This window comes from Aphis gossypii, chromosome 3 (genome assembly GCF_020184175.1).
Source record: "Aphis gossypii isolate Hap1 chromosome 3, ASM2018417v2, whole genome shotgun sequence".
In the NCBI taxonomy this organism is placed as follows: Eukaryota; Metazoa; Arthropoda; class Insecta; order Hemiptera; family Aphididae; genus Aphis; species Aphis gossypii.
In genome coordinates, this window is record NC_065532.1 from 10,676,166 (window position 1) to 10,690,431 (window position 14,266).

General features: G+C 33.9%; 1 protein-coding gene across 6 annotated transcripts in view; it reads right to left on the reverse strand.

Moving 5' to 3' along the window:
- Window positions 1-195: 195 nt before the first annotated feature.
- LOC114122327 (tyrosine-protein phosphatase Lar) overlaps window positions 196-14,266 on the reverse strand; it is a 150,974-nt gene continuing 136,903 nt past the window's right edge. For all 6 annotated transcript variants that reach the window (XM_050204839.1, XM_050204841.1, XM_050204838.1 and 3 more), the window contains 15 exons: window positions 13,050-13,189; window positions 12,781-12,977; window positions 12,514-12,674; window positions 12,131-12,402; window positions 11,091-11,447; window positions 10,602-11,021; window positions 10,420-10,536; window positions 10,142-10,336; window positions 9,191-9,444; window positions 6,713-7,634; window positions 6,302-6,457; window positions 5,504-5,815; window positions 3,533-3,813; window positions 3,184-3,319; window positions 196-2,266 (listed from right to left, as the gene is read on the reverse strand). In XM_050204839.1, coding sequence (XP_050060796.1) covers window positions 2,198-2,266; window positions 3,184-3,319; window positions 3,533-3,813; window positions 5,504-5,815; window positions 6,302-6,457; window positions 6,713-7,634; window positions 9,191-9,444; window positions 10,142-10,336; window positions 10,420-10,536; window positions 10,602-11,021; window positions 11,091-11,447; window positions 12,131-12,402; window positions 12,514-12,674; window positions 12,781-12,977; window positions 13,050-13,189 — 3,989 coding nt within the window. In that variant the 3' untranslated portion in view covers window positions 196-2,197. The remainder of the gene's footprint in view (window positions 2,267-3,183; window positions 3,320-3,532; window positions 3,814-5,503; window positions 5,816-6,301; window positions 6,458-6,712; window positions 7,635-9,190; window positions 9,445-10,141; window positions 10,337-10,419; window positions 10,537-10,601; window positions 11,022-11,090; window positions 11,448-12,130; window positions 12,403-12,513; window positions 12,675-12,780; window positions 12,978-13,049; window positions 13,190-14,266) is intronic.

Genomic DNA, 14,266 nt, shown 5'->3' on the forward strand with positions numbered 1-14,266 from the left:
TATATGTTGATGGTACAACTCAAATATTTTTAAACATTAAATACAATTTCAACACAACTTTTTTGTTTTTTGTCTTTTTTCTTTTTATTGTTGCAACAAAAATTCTTTTGGAAAGAGGAACTTTTGCTATGAAAGACAATCTTGTCTAAGCAGTTGACAACTTACCTACAATGTAAAATCAAGCAAACAAATAAATAAAATTGTCAAATCCATATTATCTTTATTTCTTTAATATTTCTATAAACAATTTAATCAATTAGATATTCTAATAATGGACCTTTTGGCTGGTGACACAAATACAAGTTATTATTAATTAATTTTACCTTCAAATATATTTTTTACAATACAATTTCAACTATCAAATCGTCAACAATGTTAAATAATCACTTCGCAGAATATGTCATTCATTTGTTTATACAATTTTATTATTTTTAATAATAATTGTGTTCTAATCATTAAATACTATATACAAAAGGAAACATGTTGCTCAAGGATAACAATTATCTTTTTTATTTTAACTTTTTTTTTCTTCTTTTTAATTATTATTATTATTATATAATATGATATGGCGAAACGATTATTCGGTCAACCGACCGATTTGTGTGTATAACATATTATTAATACCTATACAAGCGTAGAAAAAGCCAAATGTTTGCAAGAGTGATTGTATTGTTTTTCGATTAAGCGTGAGCGACTCCGAAATGTTAATAGAAAAAAAAGGGGGAGGGAAGAAACGTACGAGCAATGTAAACTCGATTAGAAATATGCTGCTAACACGCTTATCCTCGAGGACGGGCACGTTTGTAATATATTGTCTTTTTTTGTTTTTGTTTTTTTTACAAAAATTAAAAAAATTAGTACAAATATTTAACGCAAAAGTGATGTTCATTGTCGGTCAAAATATCCTCCAGGTGGTAAGAGGGGATGGACACAAATAAAAGTAAAAAATAAAAAAATAATTAAAAAAATCATAAATAATAATATTCATATAAAAATAATAGTAGAAACGACGGGTACAAAAGGACAAAAAAAAAAAAGTCGGACGAAGAACGGTAACCTCCAACTCAGATTAATAATAATAATAAAAAAAAATCTAACTTAAATAGAAGTTAAAAAAGTAAAAAATAATAATAATAGTAATAATAATAACATTACAAATAATAATAATAATATATAAGTATAAAATTAACCGTGGAACACAAAAAGGTATTATCCTTAAATACATCAGTCGATGGATTTTTTTTTTTTTATACAACGATATCGAGTCACTAAATTATAATATTATGAGTTTAAAAATTGTCTAAATTTATACGTTACGAATGATTTCGGTCTATACACACGATCCCTAGAAAAAATGTCGATACATTCACAGTACACACACAAATATGTATAATATAGAATATAATTATACATAAAACGATTTGTGGCTAAAATAAAACCGTAACGGTACGGTAGCGAATCCTTCCGCGCGGCGGGGTAAAGTCGTTAATTAGATTATATTAGGGTGATTGCCACCGCACTTGGGTTCGAACCGGGATTTCGCCAAAAGTCGAGAAAGAGAGGTGGTAAATCGTCGTCGTTCATCGTCGCTGTCGCTACGCGAGTCGAGCAAAACAAAACAAGAAAACCTATACTTATATAGAACGACAGTAGACATCACAATACATATTATTATTAAGTACAAAAGGACCGGTCGACCGCGTTCACGCGTATATTGCACACATTGAACAGTGTTAGACGATTATCAATAAAAGCACGCGTATGGGGAGGCATTTAACAGCCCCCCCGAAAACGCGATATACGCGTGTGTGAATGTGCGATCGTGGTGTGAATGAGTATAATATGATGTGTGTAAATGTGATGTGTTTCGAGACTAGATTTTTACGACAACAGACGGACACACTGCAGCAAACACGCTAACTTGTGCGCGAGTGCGTATTAACACTATTACATAATTTTACATATACATTACAATACATAAGTCTATATACACAGCAGACTAAAATAATAATAATAATAATAATAATAATTTAATAGTATTAATAATCTATGTGGCGGCGACGGCGGCGTTTCGGGTGTCCACGTGCGCGTTATAAACGTAATATACGTATAATGTTTATTATTACGTATAATACATTGTATTTTTGTAATTTTCTCAAACCGCGTGCTCAGCGTAGGTGAACACGTCTGGCCTGTCTCAGTCGGAGTATTGGTCGAACGATCCCAAGTACTCGAGGGCCGCTTGATAGCAGAACTGGTACTGTTCCTGCAGGGAAGAAAAAAAAATATAAGTACAAAAAACGGTTAAGGCGATGAAGACTATAATCGTTTTTTTTCTTCGATTTGAATATGATGGGAACCAACATTTAAGCATTTTAATGTTTTACGATTATCGTAGTAACGATTTAATATAAAGGTATATTTAAAATTTTTTTCATCATAGAAAACACGCGTACAATATTTATAAATATGATTGGGGTTGAAGGATACTATTGGCGATAAGGAGAAAGGAAAATATTAGAAAATGTTGAAATGTTTATAAATCATAAATTCTAAAAATTTTGTACTGCAAAACAATACTTGGAATCATATAGTCATTATTCATTAATCATTATTATGACCATTATAACTATACAATAACGTCTCATAGAGAGATAATTCTTGATAAATGAAATTATTTTTCAGACATTTTCTCTAACAAAATTCGAGAGCATAGGTTATGAGTGTTAGAAATAGTATTGAATACAATATTTTAACAGAAATATCTAATTAACACGCATTTCAACTTCAGTTTTAGTATGTACCTAAGTCCTGTATAGGTACTTAAAAAGTCATTTTTTTCCAATTGTTTTTCGTTACAAAATCAGTGTTAATTGACGATTGATGGTAGTATTTCAAATTAACCGGTATCGGAAATATAGACATAACATTTACATTGAAGTTTACGACTAAAATTAAAAATAAATGCATATGTTTATCTATGAATTTGGCTTTGATTTTAGAAGAGGATATATATTTAAATAATAATTATTAATATTTAAATTGTTAAAAGTGTTGCCAAAATCAATAAAATCGATAAAATTTCAGATCACAATTTCAACAATAGGAATAAGACTGTGTATTAAGTTATTTAGCTGGAAGAGAGAGGATACTATAACAACATTATATCGTGGTAAGACAAACCTCCGTTTGAACCATGGCCGGACGCTGTGTCCGCAGAATCCGGATCGTCTGGAAGAGATCGATTACGCCCTCGCATTGCATCCGCTCCAACACGATGCTCAGTGACACGAACACGCCTGTTCTTCCCACGCCGCCACTGTAAAACAATTTTTAACATCGGTTTAAAATTTAAACACATACATTGATTTTCGCTGGAAACGGGTGCAGTGTTTAATGTAATTTAAAGTTGTAAATTTGTAATCCTCTGCTTATACCACACGATCGTACGATACATTTATTTTATCGTAATAATACCGTACCGTCATAAATATAATTTATTTTTAATAAAATTGTTTTTCTGAGTGAGTACCTGCAATGGACGGTGATCGGACCTTCTTGGCCGAACTGCTCTTTCGTCTTGTGCACTTGCCCGATGAAGTCTATGAACCCTTCGGCCGACTTGGGTACGCCCTGCTCCGGCCAGTCGGTGAACTGGAATTGTCTGACGGTCCGCGAACCGTTGTCGATCGTGTCGGTCACCTTGAACTCTCTGAGAATGTACTGCGGCATGTTGTATTCGGTTATGGGCTCGACGACGAACGTGTCGTACCGGACGGATCGCTCGGATGGCCAGTACTGATAGCACTTTTCCTGTAAAAATTTAACGATAAATATTATTATTTGACGACGACTCGATTATTGTAGCAGTAATAATGGTATAAGGACGCACAACCCCGTAAGCAAGACGTAAGATCCAACCCCTTCCCCTCTTCTCCCGAAATTATACTTGTACAGGGCGCAATATCTCGGTACACGAATATCTGACACATTAAAAAAGTCGAACATTTAGAGTCATTAGTATATATTATAATGACATCTAAACTTTTGCGTTTATCGTTCCGCTATATGTTGACATAAACTTTTTGTTTTCAAAGTACTGCAAAAACAGCTGTCGTCATATTATAATTAAATGCAATAGTTTTCAGCGCCTTAATGATTTCTAAATTTCCGTTTAAAATTTTAAAACGTGGAATGAAATTAAGTGTACGATTAATTCGTGCGATCGACAGATTAATGCATCATAAAAATAAAAGTTGTTTGATTATTCCGTCATCGTAATTCGTTTAATATTTATTATTTTTTGAGAAAGGTGTAACTATTATACTACCAATTTCCTAGTATTAAGACCTTCGTAGAATTGACGCAATGGCGCGCAATACAAAACGTTACACAGTTGTATAAAAAATAAATATTGCACTATAATATTTTGGCAGCTAATGTTTTTGATTTAACATTTTTAACAGGGATGAGTAGATAGAATAAATATATATAATTATTATACACCATTTAAGGTTGTTTATTTTTACGATTATTCATTTATAATATAATTTCTTCATAACCGATGACTATGGAAAATCGATTGCATCTGTGTTGTACTCGGGCATAGATTTAAAAAACTGTACGTATAACGTGCACAATACGGACTCTTAACATTTACCGACTACTATAGGGTCCGCAATAATATGTTACACATTTTTTTTTTTTTTATATATTATAAGTACAATTAATATTAACAAATATTTTTTTTTTATCAGCTGTATTGCGCGTTTATTTTAACCGAAGAACAATAATTTAAAATTTGTTCCGGGGCCCCTCAATTATTATAATATATTAATATATAATAAAAATATTGACACTTAGATTTTCAAATTTTAAGCAAAAACGATTAACTAAGATTTTAAAACTCATGATAGTTGTCAATGCTGTATTAGTATTAAAAATAACAATACTGGCAACTATATTAGTTGTCGGTTGTATGACCCTCTTAAGTGAAAAGTAAAAATGCTTAGCAATGAATAAGTAACAAATATAAATATTGAGCTTTGAATGTGGGACCATGGATAATAAGAAATAACTATAGTCACTGTCCAACTGTGCTGCTACTCTTCATCAATAATTATGATGACGAATTTTGGCATCGAAACAATTGAATAATAATTAATAATCATTTGGATAACTTAAATTATATCCCGTTTACACACTTAATATAATTACAATTTTCAAAAACGAATAAAAATGTATTATTTATAATTTATATTTAATAAAGAAAAATTATATAATAGGCTCTATTAGTCCAATAGGTAACCCCAAATAATTTTATTAATTTGTACTATAGTACCTGATAAACATTTAAATATTATACAAGTTCATTTAGAACTTTTTAAGGCCCTGGACAAAACGTTCCCCTCACCACTGCTGTCAACAGTCTATATTAACCGTGATAGCAAAGCTTTATATCTCTTAACTATATATATATGTGTGTGAGTGTTTGTCTTATTACCCTTCCCAACTCGTGCAGTTTGGTGAGCATGACCACGATGGTGGAGTTGTGTTCCCACAACATGCGCCAGAAGTCGTCGGTGGTGATCTGCAGAGGTCCTTGGGTCGCGATGTAAGCGCCCCGTTGTCGGTACCCGTCTATGAAGTTGGCGTTTATGTAATCAGACCCTTCCAGGCCTCGAGACGATCCACCGCTCAGACACACCCTAGTGTTCTCGTAAGGCAAAAGGTGTACTAAACGGTTTTTCGGCTTGTTCACGGGCAGACTGGCGCTGACAAATCGGCAGAATTCACTTTTGACTAACGTTAATTTCTGGAAAAAGACATAATCATTACGATACAACTCTTTACAATCGAAGTATTATTATTATTATAATTATATTATATTATAGTTAAATTAAGTTGAGGTTTATATAAAAAAAAAATATTATTTTATTAAGTTTAGAAGCTAATAATATAATTTTTGAAATTTATCAAGAACGGATACCGTTGGAGTTGTCTGCTGTTGAAAACATTTAAATAATTTTTAGGTATCCTATAAACAAATTTTTTACCGAAAGACAGTGCCCGTTTAAGTTGATTTCGGAGTAGTAAATTCTCAACAATGTTTTTACAGGTTACTGAAGTGTTTTACAACAAGTCTATACATATTATTTTTGAAACTTTCTAAAAGGTCTACTAAAAGTTATGACAGTAAGAAAGAACAAAAACATACACAACACACATCCTTTCTCATCAAATAAAAAAAAAGTACGTTTTTTACATAAAAATCGAACAGTTTTATTGAGTATATAGGTACCTTGAATTCGAGTTCCATTCCGGTGACTGTCGTTCCGGCGTCCATCTGAGACAACTGTTGAATGTGCATGGGCAGGTTGCGCACGGCAACTTCGGTTTCGCCGCACGTGACGGCTTCCAAGAGAGCGTCGTGTATGAATATATATTGTTCTTCGGTCTGTCGGGTGAAAAAAAAAAGATTATAATTCACGAATGACGCAACGACTATATAAACGGGCGGTGGAAACAAGTATTATTACACCCTCATCAAGTACAACTAACAATTTCTCGACACGAAAGTATCTCAGTTTTAAATTTATATTATAGCTAGCCGAAGGAGCGACGAGGGGACGGACGGAAATACACTGAAAATAAAAAGCACCCCCCCCCCTCGTCGCTGCCTCGCCGACCGAAATGACTACGACGCGCTCACCTGGACCATGTAGTTGCGCTGGGCCCTGAGGCACGTGACGTGCGCGTAAATGTCGACGCTGTGCTCGTTCTTGGCCCGTTCCAGCATGGCGTCGATGACGATGAAACAACCGGTGCGGCCCACGCCCGCGCTGCAGTGCACCACCACCGGGCCGGACTCGACCAGGTTGACGGCCCGCACGCGCTTCATGAACTGCAGCAGCGGCGCCGGGTGATCGGGAACGCCGTGGTCGGGCCACGCGCCGAACTGCAGCTGCTTCACCTCGCGCGTCTCCACCTCGCCGGCGCGGGTCAGGTGGAACGACCGGACCACGTACGTGGCCAGCTCCTGGACGCTGACCAGCGCCACCGTTACCGGGCCGTACGTCTGCGAGCCGCGCGCCGGCCAGTACTGGTCGCACTTGACCCGCGTGCGCTCCTCCAGCTTGGTCATCATGACGATGGTGGACGTGCGCACCTCCCAGCACATGCGCCAAAAGTCGCCGGCCGTCTCCTGCAGCGGGCCCTGCGTGGCCACGTACGCGTTGTGCTTGCGGTAACCGTCGCAGTAGTTGGCGTTTATGTAGTCGCTGCCCGGCGGCCCGTCCGGCAGCGGCTGCAGCACCACCCGCGAGTGGTCGTACGCGATCACGTTCGCGTACCGGTTCTTCGGCTTGTTCACGTCCATGTTCGAGTGGTCCCACGTGAACTGCTGGCCCGGTTCGATCGACTCGTACTCCTGCGAGAACTTGAAGTTGTCGTTGGCCTTCAGCAGGTCGATGTGCTGCGCCAGGTAGTTGATGGGCACCGGCGGGTGCGACACCATCGCCGGCGTCTGGAACTGCAACCGGCGCAGTTCCACCGGGTCGTTGTTCGGGTGCGAGTTGCCGATCAGCGGTTTCGTCACGCCCGACGTCTCGCCGTACTTGCTCGGCCGGCGCCGCCTGCGGAACACGCGTTACGCGTGTAGTGTGTGATTAACTAATAATTATATATTATATAATAATATGGTCGTCAGAGAGAGATGAATCTCGTCTATAAAGGTTAGGTTATACTCGGTCCGTAGTCGGGATATCTGGAGACGGTTAGGGTTGAGTAAATCAAACGGTAATTAGTCGCGGTACTTTATAGATGGAGTTTAATAATAATATACATTCGCCTTATTAGTGACGTGTTAGAAATCGCACGAAATCAAAACGATAATCGGATAGAAGGACGGTTTACAATATTATTATGCATTACTCTCATAAAAAATTGTATTTATTATCAGACACGAATCCTGATGTGAAATGTTTTATATATGTTTGAAAAAAATTCAATAAAATCTTGTGTTTTATGTAGTATGTATCTATTGTACCTATAATGGATCATAATTAATATAAAGCTTGTCAATGCAATTTTAATGTAAACTATAAAAACATAAGATGCATACAATTAAAAATAAATTACATTGTATTTTTTTTATTTATTATTAATATGACGTTTTAACGATGATAATTAATAGGAACTGACAATTAAAAATTAAAATTATTTCATCATTAATGATTGCTTGCGCAATCTCATAGTACAATTCCACGCCACTAAAGAAACAATTAGATTCATGTAAAGCGTATATATTTGTTTTAATTTTCTTTTGCAGTTAGAACTTATTGCCCTATTTTTAGTTTTAATTATAAACTAATACAATTAAGAATTCATTGTGAATGAATTTAATAATTTTTTGATTATTTGAGAACAATTAATAAACATCTGCAGTTTGAACTTGTTGAAAGAATACTAAAGAGAATATAATATAATATATTCAAGATGTAAAAAATTTATTTCAGAATCATTATGACAATAGTAGCTAATATAAACGCTAGTGATTTCTAGAGGTAATTGTTAAGAGCTGATTACTACTATTGATAATGCAAATAAATAATAATTGTCTTAGGCCTAGTGATGTTAAATTACCATACACATTTTTGATACAGAACTTACAAGAATAGTTATAAAATATGAAAATCTGAGAGAATTTGTACATTTAAGGTTCATCTAATGATTTCGATTTTTTGGAAAACAAGGAATATGTCATACCTATATACTGTTAGGGAATTGATCATTATGGGACTTTTTATTAAAAATATGTAACATTTATTATTAGGACTATGTATACTAGTGTTATTGATATAATTTATAGTACTGTTTTAAATGTTAATAAGTTGGGTCTGTTAATGCAAATACGATAAATAAAAATATAAAATATTAAATGATATTTTTATTAAAAATTAGTATAATAGGAGATCTTAAAATGAATATTCAATGTTATTCAATTAAACTCTCTTGTGTTACAAAAAAAAGTATTGCCATTTTTATACTTCAGTAAATATAATTGCTATGGCAACTAAAAATAAGTAAACAATTGATAGGTAGGTATATAGTATTGTAAGTGGTGGTTGGCAAGTGGAATAAGTAAGGAACAAAGCTCCTTTAGTTAATATAAAAAACCAATAAAACTTACTTTTTAACCACAAACAATAAAATTAGTGCAGCAGTCAGCAATATTGCGGCAATTACGGGTCCAACCAGCCATAAAAGTCCAGGTGGAGTGGCGCTGCTTCTGACACTAACATGATCATTTGTTGTTCCACTGGAACCCGTGTTGCTAGGAAGGTTCATATCTCGTAATTCAGGTCGCTTAGGTACTTCTTCAGGGCCAACCTCACGCATTTCCAATGATATAGGTTCAGAAAACGGACTAGATGTGTATAAATGCTAAAAAATAAAGTCGAGTTTAAAAAAATTAGATTATGTATAATAATTGTAGTGTCAGTTTGGATATCTAATGATAACTGAGAGTCACATATTTCTAAAGTTAAATACAGGGAATTAAAGTCAATAATTAAGTTATGGTAAATTAGATTTTGAATAAGCAATGATCATTAGTTTAAGATTGGACTGAGAATTAAAAATAGTTATAAAAGGCTAGGAACTTGATACATTAAAATTTTTTGTAAATTTTTAATGCTCACTTTTATATAAGTTATTTTTTGTTAAAATTAAAATTAAAAATCTTTCAATATAATTTATATAAAATCACTAATTTAAAATTTTATATTTATTAACAAAACACCTTACATCTTGTAGTTATTTCTATTTCAAAATTTAATAAATTATATTATATTTTGTTCTATATTTAATAATGAATTTTAGGTTTCAAGTTCTGGGACACTACTAATGATATCTGTATCTAGAAAATTTAGTTAACTCTTTACAATATTTGAAATGTTTGTAATGATAATAATCTGTTTTGCATTAATAAACATTAAAAAATAAAATAGTTTATAGATGTAAATAATTAAAAAATAATTGTTCTAGGGAGTGAGCCAAACCAACACTGTTCAATTGTGAAATATAATTAATAAAACTAAAGTTTTTTTGTAATATTGTAATTTAAACTATTATTATTTACTTTTTGTGGGGTGTCAACGAATGCTCGAACAAAGATTCTGTATTTCACATTTTGGTCAAGTTTTCGATTGAGGAACCCGTCATATGTTTCACCATTGCCCAAATAAAATGTCCACGGTATGGTTCTGTGAGGGAATTTAGCTGCAATGTATGGCTCACCCTCAGCTAATATTTCTTGTTGGGAAATTTCAACTAACTAAAATTTAAAAAACAAATAAATGAATTACTAATTTATAACAATGATAACATATAAATTATTAATATATTAGTAATTCTTACTTTCTGATTTAAGAACTCATCTGGATTCATAAGCGCAGTATCTGGATTTTCTGGAACAACTACTACGTAATAGTGACAAATCGGACCATATTCTTCTGACGCTTGAGGTAATATAACCTAAAATAAAACATAAAATAACATTTATAATTCTGTATTTACTGCGATTAAACTTTTTTACTAACATGTATTTTCTGCATATTTACGACGCCGAAAAAATCAGGTTTGACCATTGGTTGAGGAGCGGCCATTTGAGTGGTAACTGTGATTCTCGAAGGAGGTCTATAGCTACGGTCAGATGGCACAGCACTGACATTTACAGCATAGCTTATAAATGGTGATAATTCATCGATTGTATGGCTCAAAACATATTTGTCTAATTCTATTACTCGAGTTGGTACCATTTGTAACTGAGTAACACCTTGTGAGTCTCTGAATTCTTTAATTGCATTGAAGGAGATCTTGTACCCAATTGGATTTAATTTAATAGGCGGTGTCCATGATAATGTCATGCTGTGTGTGCTTACATCTGACGCACGCAAGTTCAATGGTACCTCATCTGGTTTTACAATGACAGTGATTTTCTCAGACAGTCTTCCAAAACCCTGTAAATAAGTACATAAATTTAATTAATGAAAAATCAGGCATTTGAAATAAATAAACGCATTATTTACATTATCAATGCGTGCTGCCACGGCTATAGCATATTGTGCCATTTTTTCAAGATTAGCAAGATCTGTGGATTCAGTGGCAGGAACATCTTTTACATTCCATTGGTTGAGATCTTCAACTGCTGTCATTGTATAATAAATACGATAACCATTGATTTTTACTCGCACCGGAACAGCTTCCCACCACACTTGAATACTTTGATCAGACGTTGCTACAGCCTTAACACCCATTGGAGCACGAACCATTTCTCTGGTAGTGTTTATGGTCATACGTGGACTCCATGGCCCTTCACCTTCAGCAGTCACTGCTCTAACGGTGACAACATATTCAGTGGCTTCTTCTAGTCCAGAAAATACCGCCTAAGATAAAAAAAAAGTTATTAACACAATTAAATCAGTTGTTAACATCATAAATTCATAACAAATATATAAGACATATAACTTTATATTATATGCATGAGATTTATCATCGTTGCACGCATACAGTCAATTTACATTACTGAATACTAATAAACTTTTATACATTTTTAAATGCTCATTTAAAATAATTATTTTTTTAATTTGATACTTAAAAGTTGTACTAAGAATATATAGAATGTAACAAAATGATATATTTGATGTTTTAAATTAAAAAAAAAAATCTAGTTAGATTGTTAATTTACTTGTCTAATTCATAAACAAGACATATATTATAGAAGTAAAATATATATATAGATATAGATATATATCATATAGATCACATATTACTTATGTCAATTATAATATAAAAAATAATAAAATCTAATTTATCAAGTAAGTGAATATAGATTTCAAAGTAAATTATGTTTTTATTTGTTCATTTTGATATTGCTAATTGATATATTTTAATGTATTAAATAAAATTTATCTAGGGATGATTACGTGAAAATGATAATTTAAAATCGTACACCTCTTAAATTATACTTTAGTTTTTCAGGTGTCGATCATGAAGACACATCTAATAGCTAACTAACTATCTATTCGTCTTATATTTAATCTATTTAATGTATTTATCTTCTTCATACTTTTTGCAGTGTAGTATTCCTATGTGTGATGGTAGACTGATCGATCTTTTTGTGAAATTGTACGTCGTAGCGGATGATGTGTCCGTTACGGTGTTCGCGAGACGGTTCATCCCATACGACACAAACCACGTCAGGTGTTTGAAATTCGTACGTCACGCTTATTGGAGGACCAGTAGGAGGGCCTTCAGGAGTGAGGAAGTATTCAGTAGCTTCTTGGCCAAAGCCCACTTGATTTTGTCCAGATATGTGAAATTCGTACTCAACACCCCGTTCTGAAATACAAAAATAGGTATAATACACGAACGAACAGACGATTTAAAACTATATATTATATGGTTCGACAGTTCGAAAGACGGTATACATTTAAAGTATAAAATGTATACCTAAATCGGTGATGCGCCTCTTGTTCTCGGTCATCATGATCTCAAACATTTCTTGTCCCCTGATCCCGTAACGCAATTTGTATCCCAAGAGTTCACCGTACGTGTTCGTCGGTCTGGTCCACTCTAACTCAATATTGACTTTTGGTTCTCGTTCCAAAACCCTGCACAAAAATCAGGTTTTTATTTAGAGAATATTTTTTGTTTTTTCACACATTTCAAACGTTTTAAATTATTGTAGAAGATCGTAAATTATATAATAAGTTTTACTTGAGATTCACGACGGGCCGGACGGGTACACCACCGGGCGTTTTGATTTTGGCAGGATAACTGCGATCACCGTCGCCTTTGCGGGTTATGGCCGCCACCTGGATCGCATACAGGGTATCTGGTTGTAGACCGGTGACGTTGCTCTCTAGTGCGTCGGTAACGTCAAATCTTAACGGTTCGTTGAGCAATGCGTTGCCCTGTAGTCAAAGAAAAACGAAACGGATTAAAAATAACACAATTTCGCAATAATCGATATGTTACACGTATACCTCAGGCTTGGCTTCTTGGACGTGTATGTGATAACCTCTAATGATGCCGTGACGGTCTTCTTCGGTGGGTGGTCGCCATTGCACGTGTATCGTTGTCGAGTTGACGGGCAGCACTTTGACGTCGGTAGGAGGTCCTGGCACTGTTATTTACCGATATACATACATGTCGAGTTAGATATATTTAATATTTAATAACGTTTTACGGGTAGTGCAAACAAGCGAAATGGTAAAAGGGATTAGTATATGTTTAATTCCTTTTTTACATCCATTTAACTTAATTTGCATCACTTCGACAACGTTCATCGCATTAGTTGCGAGAAAAATAACGTTTTCAAAGTGAAAATATCATATTAGGTTATAGTATAAAAATGTAAAAAAATTATATCATTTCAAACAAAAATCAAAATTTGAAAGGTGAACAAAAAATAAATAAATCGGGGTTACACTATTAAACAAAACAATTTTAATAAAATTAATTGTTTAGGATAACACAAAAATAAAACAAAACATTTAAGGATTATTATATTGATCAAAAATCAAAATCTACCAAAAAAATATCAAGGATTACTTTGGTTAAGTACTGTCAAAAAAGATAAGTAAAACGAAAAAAAAAAAAAAAAAATTCAAAAATATAAAATGTATCGCCGAGCTAGCCAACGGACGATCACTGCTACAGGGTGAGAAAAAAATTAAAAAAAACCTTATTTTCGTCCACTACTACATTTTGGTTGCGTTGATATTTGTGTACTCACTATTCAGTTCTGGACGACCAGATCACCACGGGGAGACAGACACGACGGTTTCGCATAAAAAATAGTGCGAAATCGTACCAAAAAGATACAATAAAAATACTTTTAGTGTCAAAAATACAAAAAACAAAAATTATATATATACGCAGTCGTATTATATATATAAATACGTGTGTGTAAAAATGATGTGCGTAAAAAAATTGTCGAGCTGCCAAAATACAAAAATGTGTGCAGCGTTACCAAAAATATAAAATAATAATAATAATATATATAAATATATATTATTTGGGAAAAGACTCCCGTTCGGGAGACGGGATATAGAACTGGGGTAGGTGTATAAATATAATAAATAAAAGAGGGAAAAAATTGAAAAAGGAACATGTAGAGCAGATATATTTATTACGTACCTATACGGATAGTATGTTTGGATCGTGCGCGCGATAAACAATTGTACGCACGCACGATATC